The 21,052-nt window shown below is 40.7% G+C and overlaps 1 protein-coding gene across 1 annotated transcript in view; it reads left to right on the top strand.

Annotated features, from left to right (window-relative positions):
- The window catches only part of EGF (epidermal growth factor), a 102,789-nt gene that overhangs the window by 54,802 nt on the left and 26,935 nt on the right, over nt 1–21,052 (top strand). The window contains 8 exon segments of the mRNA XM_045166310.1: nt 7,607–7,694; nt 7,697–7,781; nt 13,265–13,341; nt 13,344–13,368; nt 14,830–15,053; nt 19,199–19,366; nt 20,070–20,096; nt 20,099–20,233. Of these exon segments, the coding sequence (XP_045022245.1) occupies nt 7,607–7,694; nt 7,697–7,781; nt 13,265–13,341; nt 13,344–13,368; nt 14,830–15,053; nt 19,199–19,366; nt 20,070–20,096; nt 20,099–20,233 (829 nt within the window).

Below are 21,052 nucleotides of genomic sequence, written 5' to 3'. Positions count from 1 at the left end.
TACTATTCAACATAGTTTTGGAAGTTTTGGCCACAGCAATCAGAGCAGAAAAAGAAATAAAAGGAATCCAAATTGGAAAAGAAGAAGTAAAACTCTCACTATTTGCAGATGACATGATCCTCTACATAGAAAACCCTAAAGACTCCACCAGAAAATTACTAGAACTAATCAATGATTATCGTAAAGTTGCAGGATATAAAATCAACGTGCAGAAATCCCTTGCATTCCTATACACTAATAATGAGAAAACAGAAAGAGAAATTAAGGAAACAATTCCATTCACCATTGCAACGGAAAGAATAAAATACTTAGGAATATATCTACCTAAAGAAACTAAAGACCTATATATAGAAAACTATAAAACACTGGTGAAAGAAAGCAAAGAGGACACTAACAGATGGAGAAATATACCATGTTCATGGATTGGAAGAATCAATATAGTGAAAATGAGTATACTACCCAAAGCAATTTATAGATTCAATGCAATCCCTATCAAACTACCCAGAGCATTCTTCACAGAGTTAGAACAAATAATTTCACAATTTGTATGGAAATACAAAAAACCTCGACTAGCCAAAGCGATCTTGAGAAAGAAGAATGGAACTGGAGGAATCAACCTACCTGACTTCAGGCTCTACTACAAAGCCACAGTTATCAAGACAGTATGGTACTGGCACAAAGACAGAAATATAGATCAATGGAACAAAATAGAAAGCCCAGAGATAAATCCACGCACATATGGACACCTTATCTTTGACAAAGGAGGCAAGAATATACAATGGATTAAAGACAATCTCTTTAACAAGTGGTGCTGGGAAATCTGGTCAACCACTTGTAAAAGAATGAAACTAGAACACTTTCTAACACCATACACAAAAATAAACTCAAAATGGATTAAAGATCTAAACGTAAGACCAGAAACTGTAAAACTCCTAGAGGAGAACATAGGCAAAACACTCTCTGACATACATCACAGCAGGATCTTCTATGACCCACCTCCCAGAATATTGGAAATAAAAGCAAAAATAAACAAATGGGACCTAATTAACCTTAAAAGCTTCTGCACATCAAAGGAAACTATTAGCAAGGTGAAAAGACAGCCTTCAGAATGGGAGAAAATAATAGCAAATGAAGCAACTGACAAACAACTAATCTCAAAAATATACAAGCAACTCCTACAGCTCAACTCCAGAAAAATAAATGACCCAATCAAAAAATGGGCCAAAGAACTAAATAGACATTTCTCCAAAGAAGACATACAGATGGCTAACAGACACATGAAAAGATGCTCAACATCACTCATTATCAGACAAATGAAAATCAAAACCACTATGAGGTACATTTCACACCAGTCAGAATGGCTGCGATCCAAAAGTCTACAAGCAATAAATGCTGGAGAGGGTGTGGAGACAAAGGAACCCTCTTACACTGTTGGTGGGAATGCAAACTAGTACAGCCACTATGGAGAACAGTATGGAGATTCCTTTAAAAACTGGAAATAGAACTCCCTTATGATCCAGCAATCCCACTGCTGGGCATGCACACTGAGGAAACCAGAAGGGAAAGAGACACGTGTACCCCAATGTTCATCGCAGCACTGTTTATAATAGCCAGGACATGGAAGCAACCTAGATGTCCATCAGCAGATGAATGGATAAGAAAGCAGTGGTACATATACACAATGGAGTATTGCTCAGCCATTAAAAAGAACACATTTGAATCAGTTCTAATGAGGTGGATGGAACTGGAGCCTATTATACAGAGTGAAGTAAGCCAGAAAGAAAAACACCAATACAGTATACTAATGCATATATATGGAATTTAGAAAGATGGTAACAATAACCCTGTGTACGAGACAGCAAAAGAGACACTGATGTATAGAACAGTCTTATGGACTCTGTTGGAAAGGGAGAGGGTGGGAAGATTTGGGAGAATGGCATTGAAACATGTGTAATATCATGTATGAAACGTGTTGCCAGTCCAGGTTCGATGCATGATACTGGATGCTTGGGGCTGGTGCACTGGGATGACCCAGAGGGATGGTGTGGGGAGGGAGGAGGGAGGAGGGAGGAGGGTTCAGGATGGGAAGCACATGTATACCTGTGGCGGATTCGTTTTGATGTTTGGCAAAACTAATACAGTGTTTCAGGTTTAAAAATAAAATAAAATTAAATCAAAATGGCTGTCTGGGGAGGTCTTACAAATAGCTGTGAAAAGAAGAGAAGCGAAAAGCAAAGGAGAAAAGGAAAGATATAAACATCTGAATGCAGAGTTCCAAAGAATAGCAAGAAGAGATAAGAAAGCCTTCTTCAGTGATCAGTGCAAAGAAATAGAGGAAAAAAACAGAATGGGAAAGACTAGAGATCTCTTCAAGAAAATTAGAGATACCAAGGGAACATTTCATGCAAAGATGGGCTCGATAAAGGAAAGAAATGGTATGGACCTAACAGAAGCAGAAGATATTAAAAAGAGATGGCAAGAATACACAGAGGAACTGTACAAAAAAGATCTTCATGACCCAGATAATCACGATGGTGTGATCACTCACCTAGAGCCAGACATCCTGGAATGTGAAGTCAAATGGGCTTTAGAAAGCATCACTACGAACAAAGCTAGTGGAGGTGATGGAATTTCAGTTGAGCTATTCCAAATCCTGAAAGATGATGCTGTGAAAGTGCTGCACTCAATATGCCAGCAAATTTGGAAAACTCAGCAGTGGCCACAGGACTGGAAAAGGGCAGTTTTCATTCCAATCCCAAAGAAAGGCAATGCCAAAGAATGCTCAAACTACTGCACAATTGCACTCATCTCACACGCTAGTAAAGTAATGCTCAAAATTCTCCAAGCCAGGCTTCAGCAATATGTGACCGTGAACTTCCTGATGTTCAAGCTGGTTTTAGAAAGGGCAGAGGAACCAGAGATCAAATTGCCAACATCCGCTGGTTCATGGAAAAAGCAAGAGAGTTCCAGAAAAGCATCTATTTCTGCTTTATTGACTATGCCAAAGCCTATGACTATGTGGATCACAATAAACTGTGGAAAATTCTGAAAGAGATGGGAATACCAGACCACCTGATCTGCCTCTTGAGAAATCTGTATGCAGGTCAGGAAGCAACAGTTAGAACTGGCCATGGAACAACAGACTGGTTCCAAATAGGAAAAGGAGTACATCAAGGCTGTATATTGTCACCCTGTTTTTTTAACTTATATGCAGAGTACATCATGAGAAACACTGGGCTGGAAGAAGCACAAGCTGGAATCAAGATTGCCAGGAGAAATATCAATCACCTCAGATATGCAGATGACACCACCCTTATGGCAGAAAGTGAAGAGGAACTCAAAAGCCTCTTGATGAAAGTGAAAGTGGAGAATGAAAAAGTTGGCTTAAAGCTCAACACTCAGAAAACGAAGATCATGGCATCCGGTCCCACCACTTCATGGGAAATAGATGGGGAAACAGTGGAAACAGTGTCAGACTTTATTTTTCTGGGTTCCAAAATCAGTGCAGATGGTGACTGCAGCCATGACATTAAAAGACGCTTACTCCTTGGAAGGAAAGTTATGACCAACCCAGATAGCATATTCAAAAGCAGAGACATTACTTTGCCAACAAAGGTCCGTCTAGTCAAGGCTATGGTTTTTCCTGTGGTCATGTATGGATGTGAGAGTTAGACTGTGAAGAAGGCTGAGCACTGAAGAATTGATGCTTTTGAAGTGTGGTGTTGGAGAAGACTCTTGAGAGTCCCTTGGACTGCAAGGAGATCCAACCAGCCCATTCTGAAGAAGATCAGCCCTGGGATTTCTTTGGAAGGAATGATGCTAAAGCTGAAACTCCAGTACTTTGGCCACCTCATGCAAAGAGTTGACTCATTGGAAAAGACTTAGATGGTGGGAGGGATTGGGGGCAAGAGGAGAAGGGGACAACAGAGGATGAGATGGCTGGATGGCATCACTGACTTGATGGACATGAGTCTGAGTGAACTCCGGGAGTTGGTGATGGACAGGGAGGCCTGGTGTGCTGCGATTCATGGGGTCGCAAAGAGTCGGACATGACTGAGCGACTGATCTGATCTGATCTGATCTTATCTATATATATGTATTCACCGTTAATGTTCTACATATGCTATCATTAAATTGTCAGCCACTCAGCAATTTTTTATTCTTGTACCTGTTTGATAGTCTGCATACTAAACTGAAAAGGAACTTTGTACTTGCAGGGTATGTTCTGTTGAACAAATTGATTATTTAAAATGAAATTATATATTGTTAGAGATGAAAGGAACTTTAGCAAATATCTGATCTGATTTTTTCATTTTTATAGCTGAGAAAATTGAGATTAAATGACTTAACCATGCACACTGTTATTGGGAATGTAAATTGGTACAACCACTGTGGAAAACAGTATGGAGAGTTCTCAATAAACTAAAAATAAACCCAGCAATCAGATCAGATCAGATCATATCAGTCACTCAGTCGTGTCCGACTCTTTGCGACCCCATGAATTGCAGCACGCCAGGCCTCCCTGTCCATCACCAACTCCCGGAGTTCACTGAGACTCACATCCATCGAGTCAGTGAAACCCAGCAATATAACCCAGCAATTCCACTCCTGGGTATATATCAGAAAAAAACAAAAACACTAATTCAAAAATATACAGGCACCCCAATGTTCATTGCAGCATTATTTACAATTGCCAAGATATGGAAGCAACTAAGTATCCATCGGCCGATAAATGAATAAAGACGTAGTATAAATATATAAAACAATGTAATACTAATAAGCCATAAAAAATGAAAATTTGCCATTTGCAACAACATGGATGGATATGGAGGGTATTATGCTAAGTCAAATAAGCCAGACAGAGGAAGAAAAATACTACATGATATAACTTGTATGTGGAATCTAAAAAAATACAACAAACTAATGAATATAACAAAGAAGAGGCAAGCTCACAGATATAAAACAACAAACTAGTGGTTACCAGAAGGGAGAGGGAAGTGGGGAGGGGCAATATAGGGGAAGGGAATTAAGAGGTTTAAACTATTATGTAGCATGTAAAATAAGCTACAGGATATACTGTACAACACAGGGAATATAGCCAGTATTTTATAATAACTATAAATGGAACATAAACTTTAAAAATGGTGAATCACTATATTATATACATGCAACATATAATATCATACATCAGCTATACTTCAATTTAAAAAATATATAAATAAGTAAAATGATTTAACCAAGGTGATCAAACAAATAAATGCCAAACAGGTACATGAAGCCTTGTGCCCTGACTTGCAGTGGAGTGGAGTCCTATGGATCAAGCCGTGGAAGATAAAGCTCAGCTTACAGCCCCCATTAAACTGCTCATCTTTGCTCCCTTTCAGGCTGTAGCAGCCATTAGAGTTTAAATATGAAGGCTTTGTTATTGACCAGTGATCAAAGATGAGCAAATTACCTGGAATATATATATGTATCAGATCAGATCAGATCAGTCGCTCAGTCGTGTCCGACTCTTTGCAACCCCATGAATCGCAGCACACCAGGCCTCCCTGTCCATCACCAACTCCCGGAGTTCACCCAGACTCACGTTCATCGAGTCAGTGATGCCATCCAGCCATCTCATCCTCTGTTGTCCCCTTCTCCTCTTGCCCCCAGTCCCTCCCACCATCAGAGTCTTTTCCAATGAGTCAACTCTTCGTATCAGGTGGCCAAAGTACTGGAGTTTCAGCTTTAGCATCATTTCTTCCAAAGAAATCCCAGGGCTGATCTTCTTCAGAATGGACTGGTTGGATCTCCTTGCAGTCCAAGGAACTCTTAAGAGTCTTCTCCAACACCACAGTTCAAAAGCATCAATTCTTCAGCGCTCAGCCTTCTTCACAGTCTAACTCTCACATCCATACATGACCACAGGAAAAACCATAGCCTTGACTAGACGGACCTTTGTTGGCAAAGTAATGTCTCTGCTTTTGAATATGCTATCTGGGTTGGTCATAACTTTCCTTCCAAGGAGTAAGCGTCTTTTAATTTCATGGCTGCAGTCACCATCTGCACTGATTTTGGAACCCAGAAAAATAAAGTCTGACACTGTTTCCCCATCTATTTCCCATGAAGTGGTGGGACCGGATGCCATGATCTTCGTTTTCTGAATGTTGAGCTTTAAGCCAACTTTTTCACTCTCCACTTCTACTTTCATCAAGAGGCTTTTGAGTTCCTCTTCACTTTCTGCCATAAGGGTGGTGTCATCTGCATATCTGAGGTGATTGATATTTCTCCTGGCAATCTTGATTCCAGCCTGTGCTTCTTCCAGCCCAGTGTTTCTCATGATGTACTCTGCATATAAGTTAAATAAACAGGGTGACAATATACAGCCTTGACGTACTCCTTTTCCTATTTGGAACCAGTCTGTTGTTCCATGTTCAGTTCTAACTGTTGCTTCCTGACCTGCATACAGATTTCTCAAGAGGCAGATCAGGTGGTCTGGTATTCGCATCTCTTTCAAAATTGTCCACAGTTTATTGTGATCCACACAGTCAAAGGCTTTGGCATAGTCAATAAAGCAGAAATAGATGCTTTTCTGGAACTCTCTTGCTTTTTCCATGAACCAGCGGATGTTGGCAATTTGATCTCTGGTTCCTCTGCCCTTTCTAAAACCAGCTTGAACATCAGGAACTTCACGATTCACATATTGCTGAAGCCTGGCTTGGAGAATTTTGAGCATTACTTTACTAGGGTGTGAGATGAGTGCAATTGTGCGGTAGTTTGAGCATTCTTTGACATTGCCTTTCTTTGGGATTGGAATGAAAACTGCCCTTTTCCAGTCCTGTGGCCACTGCTGAGTTTTCCAAATTTGCTGGCATATTGAGTGCAGCACTTTCACAGCATCATCTTTCAGGATTTGGAATAGCTCAACTGAAATTCCATCACCTCCACTAGCTTTGTTCGTAGTGATGCTTTCTAAAGCCCACTTGACTTCACATTCCAGGATGTCTGGCTCTAGGTGAGTGATCACACCATCGTGATTATCTGGGTCATGAAGATCTTTTTTGTACAGTTCTTCTGTGTATTCTTGCCACCACTTCTTAATATCTTCTGCTTCTGTTAGGTCCATACCATTTCTTTCCTTTATCGAGCTCATCTTTGCATGAAATGTTCCCTTGGTATCTCTAATTTTCTTGAAGAGATCCCTAGTCTTTCCCATTCTGTTGTTTTCCTCTATTTCTTTGCATTGATCACTGAAGAAGGCTTTCTTATCTCTTCTTGCTATTCTTTGGAACTCTGCATTCAAATGTTTATGTCTTTCCTTTTCTCCTTTGCTTTTCGCTTCTCTTCTTTTCACAGCTATTTGTAAGGCCTCCCCAGACAGCCATTTTGCTTTTTTGCATTTGCACTTGATAGCATTATTCCCATTGTGCCCATAAGGAAGCTGAGCTTCTGAGACACTGAGTAATTTACTTAAGATTATACACATCTGGGAAGCAGCAGAGAGAGAGTTCAGTTCCAGGTGCATCTATCTCCAAAGCCAACCTCTGAATGATTATACTGTATGATACAAAGATGTACTAACCCTGTTTGTATATATTCCATGTTACGTTTTTAAACATATCAGACTGTATGCCTGTGTTCTTTTTCGTTGATATACTTTGCCCATACAGTCCTGAAGTGGATAGAAAGAGCTAATATGGATGCTTCCCAGCGAGAAGGCTTATCGAGGAAGAAGTAGGTTTACCAGAAGTTCTTGCTGTTGACTGGATTGGCCATAAACTCTACTGGACAGACAGAGGGTATGTTTCCTCTTTTGTTGCTAAGTCACATGGCATGGGAGTGATGGGATATGTAGTACAGTTGGCCTCATCCTTCACTTGGAAAACAGGAAGATATTGCTGGTCCCCTGACTGGCATCAGAGGAAGATGCCCCCAGTGCTGTCCACAGTCCCTTCCTCCGCTCCCCACCACCAAGCAGGACCTTCTTACTTTCATCAAGATTGTATCTTTCATTAGGGTGAATGTTGAGGACCAAGAAAGCAGCGTGTGTTTTGGCACTTCAGGCTGTTGTAATCAGAGAAACGCAAAGCCTGTCTGGATACAATCCGCACGCTTTTTCTGAGGATTTGCTATGGGTCAGCTGTTACCTAGGTGGCAGGGAAGATACACAGGAGCATGAGGAGCTCCATGTTTCCGGTCAGCTTAGTGTAGCCAGGGAGACAAAGGGCATATACACAGGAAAAAGTAATGCAAACCCTTGGTCTGAATCTCAGTACAAAAAATGTCATGAGGTCATGCATAAATAATTGCCAAATGAAGGTGGGTACTCCCAGAGGGGGCTCTAGAAGAGGTTTCAGGGATCAACTTCCCCTTCATTTTATGGGTTGCGGGGCAGTGGAAACTAAACCTCATAAAGCTAAGTGATTTATTCAAACCCACATGTTGGCTCTTTTAAATGAGTGTGAAGGAGGGAGCAAGTAGTTCATGCTGGAGTTGGGAGGAAAGTCCTCTTCAGCGGGGAGAGATGGTGTGTTTTCTCTTTGCTGGGAGACAGCAGGACCAGAGAGAAGCTGTGGTGTGTCTGCCCTCTGGGCACAGTGCTCTTGGGGCTGCAGGAAGCATTGCTGCACTTGAGTGTGTGTGTGTGTGTCCTGCGTGAGCCCCAGGAACAGTTGGGGTGGGGAGGAGGGAGAGGAAAGAAGTGGCTGCATCTCTTGTGTTTGCTAATGAGAGTCTACTTCCTGCTTCTGAGTGAGAAAGAGCCAATCACAATACCTCACGGGAGAGTCTTAGAGACTCTAGGCTCTGGGACACTGTCTCAGAGGATCTTAAAGCTATGGAGCGACCTGGCGCCCAACTCAAACCTCTGGCACCTCCGCAACCACATTAAAGTAAAACAGAGAATGAGCTGGGATTTCATCTCAACCAGTGGTCCCAACACAGAGGAAGAAGTCCCAGGGACTGGGTTTAAATGCTTAAGGGCAGGTTTTCCATGTCCCAGAAAATCTCTTTTGGCCTGGATAACCCATGGGAAATAAACGGGCTTTTAAAAATGAGCCAGATGTATGATGTGGTGCTCAGTTATGAATAATACGGTATTTCTGTCCAGACCGAGTATATTTTAGTTAATTTGTTCACTTATTTGCTTATTCATTTAGCCATACCTTCATCCCATTTCATTATTCTTTTTGTATTTATTCCTTTATTGAATAACTGAAATGCACCAGATACTGCACTAAGAGCTTCGTATCCATATTGACACCCCAAAAGATAAGTTTTCATATCCCCAACTTAAACATTAAAAAAATTGAGAATCAGAGAGGTAAAACAACTTTCCCAAGGTCAAGCAGCCAGCAAGTATTGGATCTGGAATTTGAACTCAAGGGTGACCATTTCCGAAACTTATGTTTTTAATAATCATAGGTACATGCTGCCTCCAACAACCAGGGTTGATTAAACGTGCTCGACCCAGCGTCCTATAACAAGTGAAAATCAACTTCAGTTGTAATAATGATAAAAATCATAATAATGGTCTTCTGTGTTTTGAACCTACTTAAAAGGACATTTAAAATGTTACCTGTGCATAATGACAGAGCTTGTACACGGCTGTTCTCGGAAACGTTGATCAGGACAGCAGATGTCAGCCACTTTTGGACTCTCTAAGGATGCTGGGTCTCCTCGCGTTTCTCACATCCTCATGGCACCTCTAATTTTACGTGTTTGATTAATAGTACTGTAGTACCTACTGCCAAGGCAGTGCCTTCAGGAGATAGACAAGCACCACCCTATCTTGGAGTATCAGACCTCAAATTCCCTAGTTCATTGACTTGAGTAATAACAAGCCCTTCTCAAGTCCTCTTCTCTCTAAAGGCAGCTGCTAAGAGAAAACCTTTAATTTGTCTGGAAATGAGAGGTTTATAGTTTGAAAACCTTGATATTAGCTAGAAATTTGATTTAAATAACTGGGATTCCTAGCTTGTGGTATTAGATTATATAGTAACTCTTAACCAAGTAAAAAAAAAAGCAGAATGAATGCTTATGGTTTATATTGGCTTAGGAGAAGACAGATTCATATTAACATCTAACTGTAGGAAGGAAGGAAGTTGGTAATTCCCCTGGCAATGTTATTATTTCGTGATAAGGGGTCCCGATTCCTAAAGTCAGATCCTTAGTAAAAAGAATGAGGAAGAAAACAAAGTATCTGTTTGCTCATCTTTTTGAGTCGACAAAAACCACTATAAGGTAAGAAAATCACTCTTCTAGAGTTCTGGATGGACAGCTCTTGCCCTGGAAACAGGGTGGATTTAGGTCAGCGTCCCCAACCTTTTTGGTACCAAGGACCAGTTTCGTGGAAGACAATTTTTCCATGGACCAGGGGTGGAAGGATGCTTCTGGAATGATTCAAGTACATTACAGTTATTGTGCACTTTATTTCTATTACTGTTAGATCAGCTCTGCCGCAGATCATCAGGCCGTAGATCCTAAAGGTTGGGGGCCTTTGGTTTAGAGGATCCCAGTGGTGGCGTTGAGACTAATTAGACAACGACTCTAAAAAGAAAGATGTTCCACTCGATTGAGGGTTATGCTTGAACGCATGTGAACCCAAATGTTCGTCCTTGTCTTTGCTTTCTCATGACCAACACTGGAGTTCAAGATGTGCTTTCTGGCTGAATCAAGCAGAAGTGTGTTTTGGGTGACCCCCTTGGGGAGCTTTGAGAGCAAATACCAGCCGTCCTGCCTGAGACAGCTCCAGAGTCAGGAGCTTACATCTGGATCAATTCTCACCCCCTCACTCCTGCTCAAAATAGTGAGAATTTGGAGATGGTAAAACAATGAGGTCAGAACTGACACCTGTGTCTCCTCTGGTCACAAGCAAGTGGCTTCAGAGTTCCTTGCCTCCTGCCAAGGGCACAGGCACAGTGACAGCTGTACCTGAGTGAAGTTGACACATTGAGTTCAAAAATGCCTTCCGCCTAGCAGTGCCCTTCCTACAACCCCTTCACCTAGGAATAAAGTGGCACTGCAGTACAAATAATTTCCAACTATCCACTGCCCTAAGCTGATAGTTTGCAAAGCGTACTTGCCCCAGCCCAGGCCCTGAGCCAGTGTTATCTTTGCCTCCCTCTTGCATATGGCATGTGAGGAAGAAGAAATCAAGCCCCTTCCCCTGTCTAGAAAGGGCACTCGAGCAAGCCACCTGGAGAAGATCTCCTTAGCGTTTGTTCTGTAGGACAGGGAGGAGGGAATGATCCTGCCCCTCTGTTTCTGGGCAGGTCTGTTGTGTGCACACACTGCCCGGAAGAACAAGGGCTAGGCCTTTCCAGATGCTTATTGAATGAAATATAGCTGTACTTTCTAGGTTGCAGTGGGGAAACTGGGCAAGCAGGCCTCACATGGAAGGGAAGGGAGTTTCTTTTTTATCCCTTCTGTTTGTGATCCTGCCTGTTTCAGGGAGCTGCTGGGGCTCATGGTGCCCTCCAAGCCATGGCCCTGAATCTGCCAGCTGCATTCTTTTTTGTTTGCTTGTTTTGTTTTTGTTTATTTTTAATTGTAGAATAATTGCTTTACAATGTTGCATAGATTTCTGCCACACAGCAGCATGAATCAGCCATACGTGTACACATGTCCCTTCCCTCTTGAGACTCCCTCCCATCTCCCACCCTATCCCACCCTTTGAGGTTGTCACAGAGCACCAGGCTGAGCTCCCTCTGCTACATAGCAACATCCCACTAGCTAGCTATTTTACACATGTTAATGATGTTGAAGCTGAAACTCCAATACTTTGGCCACCTGATGTGAAGGGCTGACTCATTTGAAAAGACCCTGATGCTGGGAAAGATTGAGGGCAGGAGGAGAAGGGGATGACAGAGGATGAGATGGTTTGATGGCATCACCGACTCAATGGACATGAGTTTGGGTGGACTCAGGGAGTTGGTGATGGACAGGGAGTCCTGGCGTGCTGCAATTCATGGGGTCGCAAAGAGTCGGACACGACTGAGCGACTGAACTGAACTGAATGTATACATGTCAATGTCACTCTCTTGATTTGGCCCACCCTCTCCTTCCCCCTCTTTGTCCACAAGTCTGTTCTCTGTGTCTGTGTCTCTGTTCTTCCCCTGTATATAGGTTCATCAGTACCATCTTTCTAGATTCCATATATATGCACTAATACACAATATTTGGGCTTCCTTGCTGGCTCAGATGATAAAGAATCTGCCTGCAATGCGGGAGACTTGGGTTTGATCCCTGGATTGGAAAGATCCCCTGAAGAAGGGAATGACAACCCACTCCAGTATTCTTGCCTGGAGAATCCCCATGAGCAGAGGAGCCTGGCATGCTGCAGCCCATGGGGTTGCAAAAAATCAGACACAACTGAGCAACTAAGCACAACGTATCATATCTGTTTTTCTCTTTCTGACTTACTTCCCTCTCTGTCAGTTGCATTCTTACACATTCCGAAATATAATTCCCTCTTTCTCTTTTTCTCTTCCCTCCTGGCCTCCCTCCTGGCCCCCTCCCTCCCCCTCACTCTTCTGTGGATCTTTAAGCTCTTTAAGGACAGAGCTGGGTTTTGTATACTACTGTGTCTCCAATGCTTAGGGCAATCCCTGGCAAACATTAGGTGCTTCGTAAATATTTATTTGATAATAGAGATTTGTTTGGCAAATGGAAAACTTAGAAAACAAAAGTTTTCTCCCCAGCCAGATTCCAAAGAGTTGTTATCATTTTTTAATGTGAAGGGTAGCAAATAATATTTCAATTCTCCCATTTGTCTTAGAATCACACGGAAGAAAATTAAAGTCAATGTAACACTCCCCTACCTGTCCTTGTGTTGGCTGACTCTGGGGCCCTGAGAGATCTGCTCTCCCTGCTCCCTGGGGTCTGTGGCCAGAGGCTGGTGGTTCCTCTGGCTCTTACTGGTTTCAGCAGGAGCTGGAAAGTTGTGAAGAGAAAGGAATGGTGGTATTTATTTACACATCCTGGCTTTAACCTTTTCGGGCCACTGACATAGCCCCTCTTACCTTACCTTTCACTGCGTATTTTAATAAAGTGGGTTAAATATTGAGAAACTAATGAAAACATTGTGTTTAAAAAAAAAAAAAAAAAAAAACAGACTATGAGAGTGTTTCTCCTGACTCATGTGTGAGAATGTGTATGTACTTGTGCGCGTGTGTGATAGGGTAGTTTAGAATGCCTATTTTGCTCTTCAGTAAGCAACAGGGAAAGTATTTTTGTTTAAAAAGTAAAGTTGGTGTAACAAGCCCCTTTACATGCATTTTAGGAAATCTCTCATTGAAGGGAGTGATTTAAATGGAAAGTATTGTGAAATAATCATTAAGGAGGGCATCTCTCAGCCACGAGGAATGCTGTTCATCCAATGGCCAAGTAAGTAATTGTGAAACTAAGGCCCTTTTTTTGCAGAGATCATAGAACACTTCATGTTTGATGTGCTAGTGTCCAAAATTTGTCTTAAGATCTCAGGTAATCAGTGGAATCAGAAACCAAGAAAATCCATGAGATGTGTTCAAATGTTTGGAAATTATATGGCTAGCATGACTTCCTCCTCTTTTTAATGTCTTTTGATTTACTTTTCTTCTATAAAATTTTATTGTTTAGAAAATTTTAAGCAAATTCAATTTCTTTTTGAAAAGAAATGGGTGTGATTCATTAATCAATGAGGCATAAGCCCACTACACTCTGTACTTTCTTTAAAAACTATACTATTCCCTGAGAGGATGATATTTGGATTGCACAGCTTATGAATTCTCTTCAGAAAAATCATGAGTTGCAGTGATAGGTCAGTCCTAGATTTAGAGAAGAGGAAAGAGAAATTGTGAAAGATTAGAAGGCTCTAGTTGTTAATTGTGCTGCTGCTGCTACTGCTGCTAAGTTGCTTCAGTCGTGTCCGACTCTGTTCGACCCCATAGACGGCAGCCCACGAGGCTCCCCCGTCCCTGGGATTCTCCAGGCAAGAACACTGGAGTGGGTTGCCATTTCCTTCTCCAATGCATGAAAGTGAAAAGTGAAAGTGAAGTCGCTCAGTTGTGCCCGACTCTTAGCAACCCCATGGACTGCAGCCCACCAGGCTCCTCCTTCCATGGGATTTTCCAGGAAAGAGTACTGGAGTGGGGTGCCATTGGTTTATGTTTAGAGAATTAAGAGAATAAACAGTCCTTCCTAGTTAAAACTTGAAGATAAAAACCAACACTATTTTATCTATAATGAGAATGTTATGATGGTCTATAGAAAATAGTAAACTGATAGAAAATATATCATTAATTTGGAGCTAGCCATGTGATTAGAACAGTGAAAAGATATTGAACCATATTGAACTCAAAAGACTCTCAGCACCTGACTCACAGAACTTAAAACTGACCAAGCTAACCAAGTTTATCATATAAAACTGGATGATCGATAAATATGCTCTTCCCTTTATGTTGTAACTTTGCATAACCAGTGAATTTTACATATGTATAGCCAAGGGATAGACTAGCAAGATTCCATTGTCTTTTGCAATGTAAAATACTAATAATATGCACTCAAAAACTTTTGATGTATTTGTATATTTGTAATATACGATATACTACATTTTTAAAAATGAGTAATTCCTCTTTATCTAATTATCAGAGCTTAAATTCAGCATTTTCGGTCCAAGCTGTTGTACATAGAGAAGATACTTTTTTGATTATGAAAATTGTTTGTCCAGCATACAGTGCTATGTTGTCTGTATTCCTTGGTGTACCACTTTAGTTTATCCTAAAGCGATTTACATTGATGTTTTTAATAATAAAAGAAGAAAAGAATTTTTTTCCTTGCAAATTTTGTTATATGTTTTCTTGATTAAAGGAGATTATTCTGGACTGATATGGGAATTAATCCACGAATTGAAAGTTCTTCTCTTCAAGGCAGTGGCCGACTGGTTATAGCTAGCTCGGATCTGGTCTGGCCCAGTGGAATAGCAGTTGATTACTTAACTGACAAGTTGTATTGGTGCGATACCAAGCAGTCTGTGATTGAAATGTCCAATCTGGATGGCTCTAAATGCCGAAGACTTGCCCAGAAGGATGTAGGTAAGGCTTTGATTATCTTTTTGCCAGTATGCACGCATGCATGCTAAGTCACTTCAGTTGTATTTGACTCTGCATCCCCATGGACTATAGCCCACCAGGCTCCTCTGCCCATGGGATTCTCCAGGCAAGAATACTGGAGTGGGTTGCCATGCCCTCCTCCAGGGGATTTTTCTGACCCAGGGATAGAACCTGTGTCTCCTGTGGCTTCTGCATGACAGGTGGATTCTTTACCACTGAGCCATCGGGGAAGCCCTGGTAAGGCTTTGGAATGGGTTATTTCTTTAACTTGATTGAGTGTTGATGAATGTTAACACCCACACACACACACTCACATACACTCACCACCCCCTCCCCATACCCACACACATACCCTTAAACACATGGTGAGAAAGGAATAGAAACCAACAGGCTGACAGATTTCTCCAGGGGCTTATAAGTTATGAAGATTATTTTAACACCGGAATATTAGATTAAAAAACAGTGCTGCGTTATCATTTCTCTTTGCCAAGATTTCTTAAAAGCAGAATGAAAATATTAAACACTTTAAAAGTTTCTTAAGAGCTTGTTCAGCTGTTATCATTTCTTATGTTTTATAAAATGTCATTTTCACAAGCGATAACATTCCCTTTAGCCATTCTGTACAAAGATTAATAAATTTTCCCTTCTATTATATTTTCAGATTTTGCATAGGATGTCATGTATTTTCATAAATAATTTGGAAACACTGTAGATTATGCTATCTGTTAGAAGTACAGATGGTTATGAGATGATGTAACAGTGGGGGATTCATTTTGACAGTATTTGAACTGGACCATGTGGTAAATAAATGCTGATAAAACATTATCATTTGAAATAAGGCTGCAAAATTTGGTCTTTGTATATATTTGGTCTTTGTAGTCCTGCCAGAATACGTTAACTACAATTCATTCTGAACGTACTGGAGAGCCATTGCATAATTCTTGAGCAGGAACTGTATCTGATAAAATTGGTATATCAGGATAGCCACTTAGGTAACAAGGGTTGGATTGGAATTTGGAGAGAAGGGAATGAGTTAGGAGGTTACAACAGTTGTTCAGGCAACAGTTAATAAAAGCCTGAACTAGAACATTGCCATTTAAAAGTAGAATGGAGGATTAGAGTATTAAGAAAAAAAGAACCACTGGGAATGAAAAACAGAAGATTTAGTAACAGATTGGATGCCAGAATAAAGGCCAGGGAGATGTTAAAGATGCTTCAGGAATTTAGAAACTGGTTGGTTGAGAAGATGAGAAAACACGGTCTCTCTCTTCTAGGAAAGAGCTAACAAAACTAATAATTTGTATAAGGTATTAATTTTTCCCTTTGATAATGAATTTCTAGATTTATATTCTAGTACTCTTGCCTGGAAAATCCCATGGATGGAGGAGCCTGATAGGCTCCAGACCATGGGGTCGCTAAGAGTCAGACACGACTGAGCGACTTCACTTTCACTTTTCTCTTTCATGCATTGGAGAAGGAAATGGCAACCCACTCCAGTGTTCTTGCCTGGAGAATCCCAGGGACGGCAGAGCCTGATGGGCTGCCGTCTATGGGGTCATACAGAGTCAGACACGACTGAAGTGACTTAGCATTAGCATTATACATTAAACAGATCAAGATAAATATAATTAAAAATTCTACCTACTTCCAAGCTTCTTAAAAATTGACATACTTCACATGTATGTAATCATAGGCTTTATCATCCGTGCACCCAACAGATGTTTATAGAATCTTGTAGGAAGTAGAGATACAGTGGAGGGTACAATATGGTTCCTGTGAAGTCACCGAGTCTAGTCAGGAGCCACATATTGTTAAAAAATGAATCTCCCAAATAAATGTAAATTTATAGCTTCGGTATATAAAGGGATTTGGAAATTCCTTACTAGAATGTAAATACACCATATTCTAAGCCAAAAAGTATAGCAGATATTTTATAAATAATTTTCATTGCTCTACTTTATGACCAATGCAACTTCCTATTAAATACATTCACAAATACAAATAATTTGGTATGAAAATATCTAAATAACCACTCTCATCATTATAGTGCCACCTGCCGGTTTTTAAATGGTAGCATCTCAATGACCGATTCAGGGTTTTTCATTTAAAGATTGAAGGAATTCATTCTTAATTTAACACACAACTGTGGCTCTCCTGTAGACAAAAAATTAGAGAGATTGTATCTAGTTTGGGGTTTGTGGTGAAAAACTATAGCTAATTCTGACACATACTACAACATAGGTGAATCTTGAGGTTGTTTATTTGCTAAGTCATGTCCAACTCTTGCAACCCCATGGACTGTAGCCCGCCAGGCTCCTCTGCCCATAGGATTCTCCAGGCAAGAATACTGGAGTGGGCTGCCATTTCCACGAGGACATTTGGCTAAATGAAATAAGCCAGTTACAAAAGACAAATATTGTTAACTTAAGGTATTTATTGAATAGAATAGTCACAGAAACAGAAAGTAATATAGAGTTTGCAAAGGACTGGCTGGGTAGGGACTGAGAAGTTGTTTAATGAGGATAGATTTTCAGTTTTGCAAGATTAAAAAAAATTCTGGAAATTGGTTGTACAGCAATGTGAATGTATTTTACACTACAGAAACTATGGGTTAAGTCTTAGGTTTAGAGGGTCAATTTTGTGTTAGGTATTTTTTTTAATCTCAGTAAGCAAAACAAAACAAAAGTTATGTAAAAAGTTCCCTTCCTGCATTAATGGCTTTATTTGGAACAAAGGCTAGATACCAAAATGAATCTTAAGGGCCTCCATCAATAATGATGGGCGCAGACTCATTTCACCAGGACTAATCATTTGAGTTTGCTGCCACTAGAGGGAGATATTCATCCTAGTCCACCAAATCCATTGCTCATTTGTGAAAACGACTGGCCTGGGAAATGCGACTGTATGTGCAGTGATAAAAAGCTTCCAAACTTAGGGGTTCTTAGCCATAGCCTCTAACCACTTGAGATAGTATATTTAAACATCTCCCAGCTTACTAAACACTGGAATATTTTATCAGAGCAGTTTCAGTAGCATGGAGAGGTGGGTTTAGTTGAGGTAAGATGGAAAGAGCCCACTTAGGGGTTGATTAGAGCCATGAATATGGAAGCAGCAGATAATAAATGACTTCCAAAGAACTTGGCTGCAAAGGGTAGGAGAGAGAGGAAAAGAGGAGAGGTCAAGGAGATGAGGGAATGAAGATGGAGAGAACTAGAGATATTAATCAGCTAAAAGAAAGAAGTTGGAGAGATGAAGAGAATGAATAAATGAAAGGGGTAATTGACAGAACAAGGTCCTAGAGTAGGAAAGGAGGTAGGGGTTTAATGCATGGAAATGTGCTGGAGATGGGAATTTGAGGAGACTGTTATTCAGTTACCTTAGATTTTAAAAAAATTTTACAAAAACCGGTGAATTTAGTCTACTACTTATTACTGCCATTCAAAAGACAAGGAACCTAAAAAAAATTTTTTTTTAAGAAAATAAAAATGCCTTATTACTTTATATTACTTTTGGTAAACCGTATCTTCCCATTTAAGCTTCAGTTAAGAGTCAAAATACTGCTCACAATATTGCAAAGGGAAAGTTGGCTTCCAATTGGTACTAACTTAGCTTAAGAAGAATGTATTTTTGCAGGGTAGGCAGATATATAGTCCTAACAGCAACTTGTTCTTTATTAAAAGGAGTTCCAATTCTAAATCACTACTGGTCATTATGTAAATCAGTAAAAAAAAAAAAATTCTGGAAAAAAAAAAAAGACAAGGAACCTAAGACAAAGAGGAGGAAAATAACTTACCCAAAGCTGTTTAGTCTATAAATAGTGATAGAATCACTGAACACGGGAACATTCCTGCCCGGGTTCCTTCTTCTTGGTGGTATTATGTCAGTCACTCACATTCTCTCACTCTCTGAATGCTGAGTGACAACAGGCTTTGCTAGGACTTCGTACCACCAGGCTCCCCTTCTAACAGGTTTCCTCATCGAGAGGGTTCTCCTTGATGTGGGTGTCTCTTACATTGCTTAATAGCTTATTAAAGAATTGATTTAGTGTAGGAATTGGGTATTCTTTGTCCTTTGAACAATATTTATGATAAAAACAAGATGTTTGTAATGGATTTGACTGCTTCCAGGTCACTCATTTGCCGTGGCTGTGTTTGAGGATCACGTGTGGTTCTCTGATTGGACTATGCCATCGATAATAAGGATGAACAAGAGGATTGGCAAAAATAGCGTACGTCTCCCAGGCAGCATGCTGAAGCCCTCATCTCTGGTTGTAGTTCATCCATTGGCAAAACCAGGTACACTGGTCTTTCTTTGACTGGCATCTGCAACTATTTAAATTGTTTGATGGCAGGGAAGGGGGGGTGTTGCAATTCTCACTAATTTGGGTAGATATTAAGATTTCCTGAGACTTGAATTTTATTTAAATTAAGACAGTCTAGTAATGAATTTGGGCTTTATCCCTCCAAGCTCATCTTTTCTTCTCCTAATTAGTTTTTACTTATTTGCTCCTTTTCAAAGACTTGGTTTAAAGGCACTAAGTCCAGGAGCAGGGATGGGTGGGGGGAGCAGTTTAGAAGCCTGCAGCGGAAGCTTCTACCCACATTGGGCTTTTCCCCACCTCCTGAGAATGCCAGTGAGTAAGCTTCAGCCAGGAGTAGGTAAAGCAAAATGGAAAAGCCACTTGGTTTTCCACTGTAACTCTTCTTTCTGAATCACCCTTTGTCAGTTTGACTGGATGATGAGTCCGGAAATCGGATTCCTATCTTCCCAAATAGCTTCTTGAACAAAAGTACTGGCTAAATTCAATAAATACTCATAAGGTAATAACTTTCTGGGCTTATCTGAGAACCAGTGGCTCTTTATAGGAACTCTCCTGAAATAGCTCTTGATATAAACTCCACTTAGATACAGTGTCTCTCCCCCAAGCTGTATGCTGTACTTTTATGCAACCTTTTCATCTCCAAGCCCATCTGTGAATGCATGTCTTCTCCCTGCTAGGAGCAGATCCCTGCTTACATCAAAATGGAGGTGTGAACATATTTGCAAAGAGAGGTTTGAAACTGCTCAGTGTTTGTGTCATGAAGGTTTTGTGAAAGCTCCAGATGGAAAAATGTGTCTGGCTCTTGATGGCCATCGGATATTGGCAGATCATATGACAAACGGTGCAGCTGAATTATCTTACTTTGGCTCAGGAATATCATTCTATATTGATTCCTGTGCTTTGTGCTGATTTTTAATATTTTGTGTTATAAAAAGCTCCCTTACTTTTAGGGATGCCAACTGTCTGGTTCTCTCTCTCTCTCTCTGATGAGTTTCAGCTCCTCATTACAAATTAAATTCAACTGGCCTCCCTTCCCTGATGGTTCAGACTGTAGGAGACCCAGATTCAGTCCCTGGGTCTGGAAGATTCCCTGGGAGGAGAGCATGGCAACCCACTCCAGTCTTCTTGCCTGGAGAATCCCATGGACAGAGGAGCCTGGTGGACTATAGTTCATGGGGTCGCAAAGAGTTGGACACACCTGAATGATTTTAACTTTCACTTTCAGCTGTAAAATTAATGAACAAAATATAACATTCAAAGTCTTCCAATGCTTCAGCCCCCCATTTATGATATAAGAGACCCAGGTTTGATCTCTGGGTCTGCAAGATCCCCTGGAGTAGGAAATGGCACCCCACCCCAATATTCTTGCCTGGGGAATCCCAAGGACAGAGGAGCCTGGTGGGCTACAGTCCATGGAGTCACAAAGAGTCGGACATGACTGAGCAGGTATGCACACACAGCTTAGTCTTAGAAATAAATGCCAGTATTTTACCAACTCAGAGACATTTTGTCCAGTTTTATGGCCTCTATTTTAAAGGCAGTCATATACAACTCCCCAGCCACATGACTATCTTAATATGAAAAGAAAAGTGCTTTATAATAATTAAGTTGAGGATACCAAACAAGTGTGGGGAATCCAGACTGACAAGGCTTGTGATCC

The sequence above is a fragment of the Bubalus bubalis genome, chromosome 7 (genome assembly GCF_019923935.1).
Source record: "Bubalus bubalis isolate 160015118507 breed Murrah chromosome 7, NDDB_SH_1, whole genome shotgun sequence".
Taxonomy (NCBI): Eukaryota; Metazoa; Chordata; class Mammalia; order Artiodactyla; family Bovidae; genus Bubalus; species Bubalus bubalis.
The sequence above is the reverse complement of the archived record's forward strand: the minus strand, read 5'-3'. Positions and strand labels throughout refer to the sequence as shown.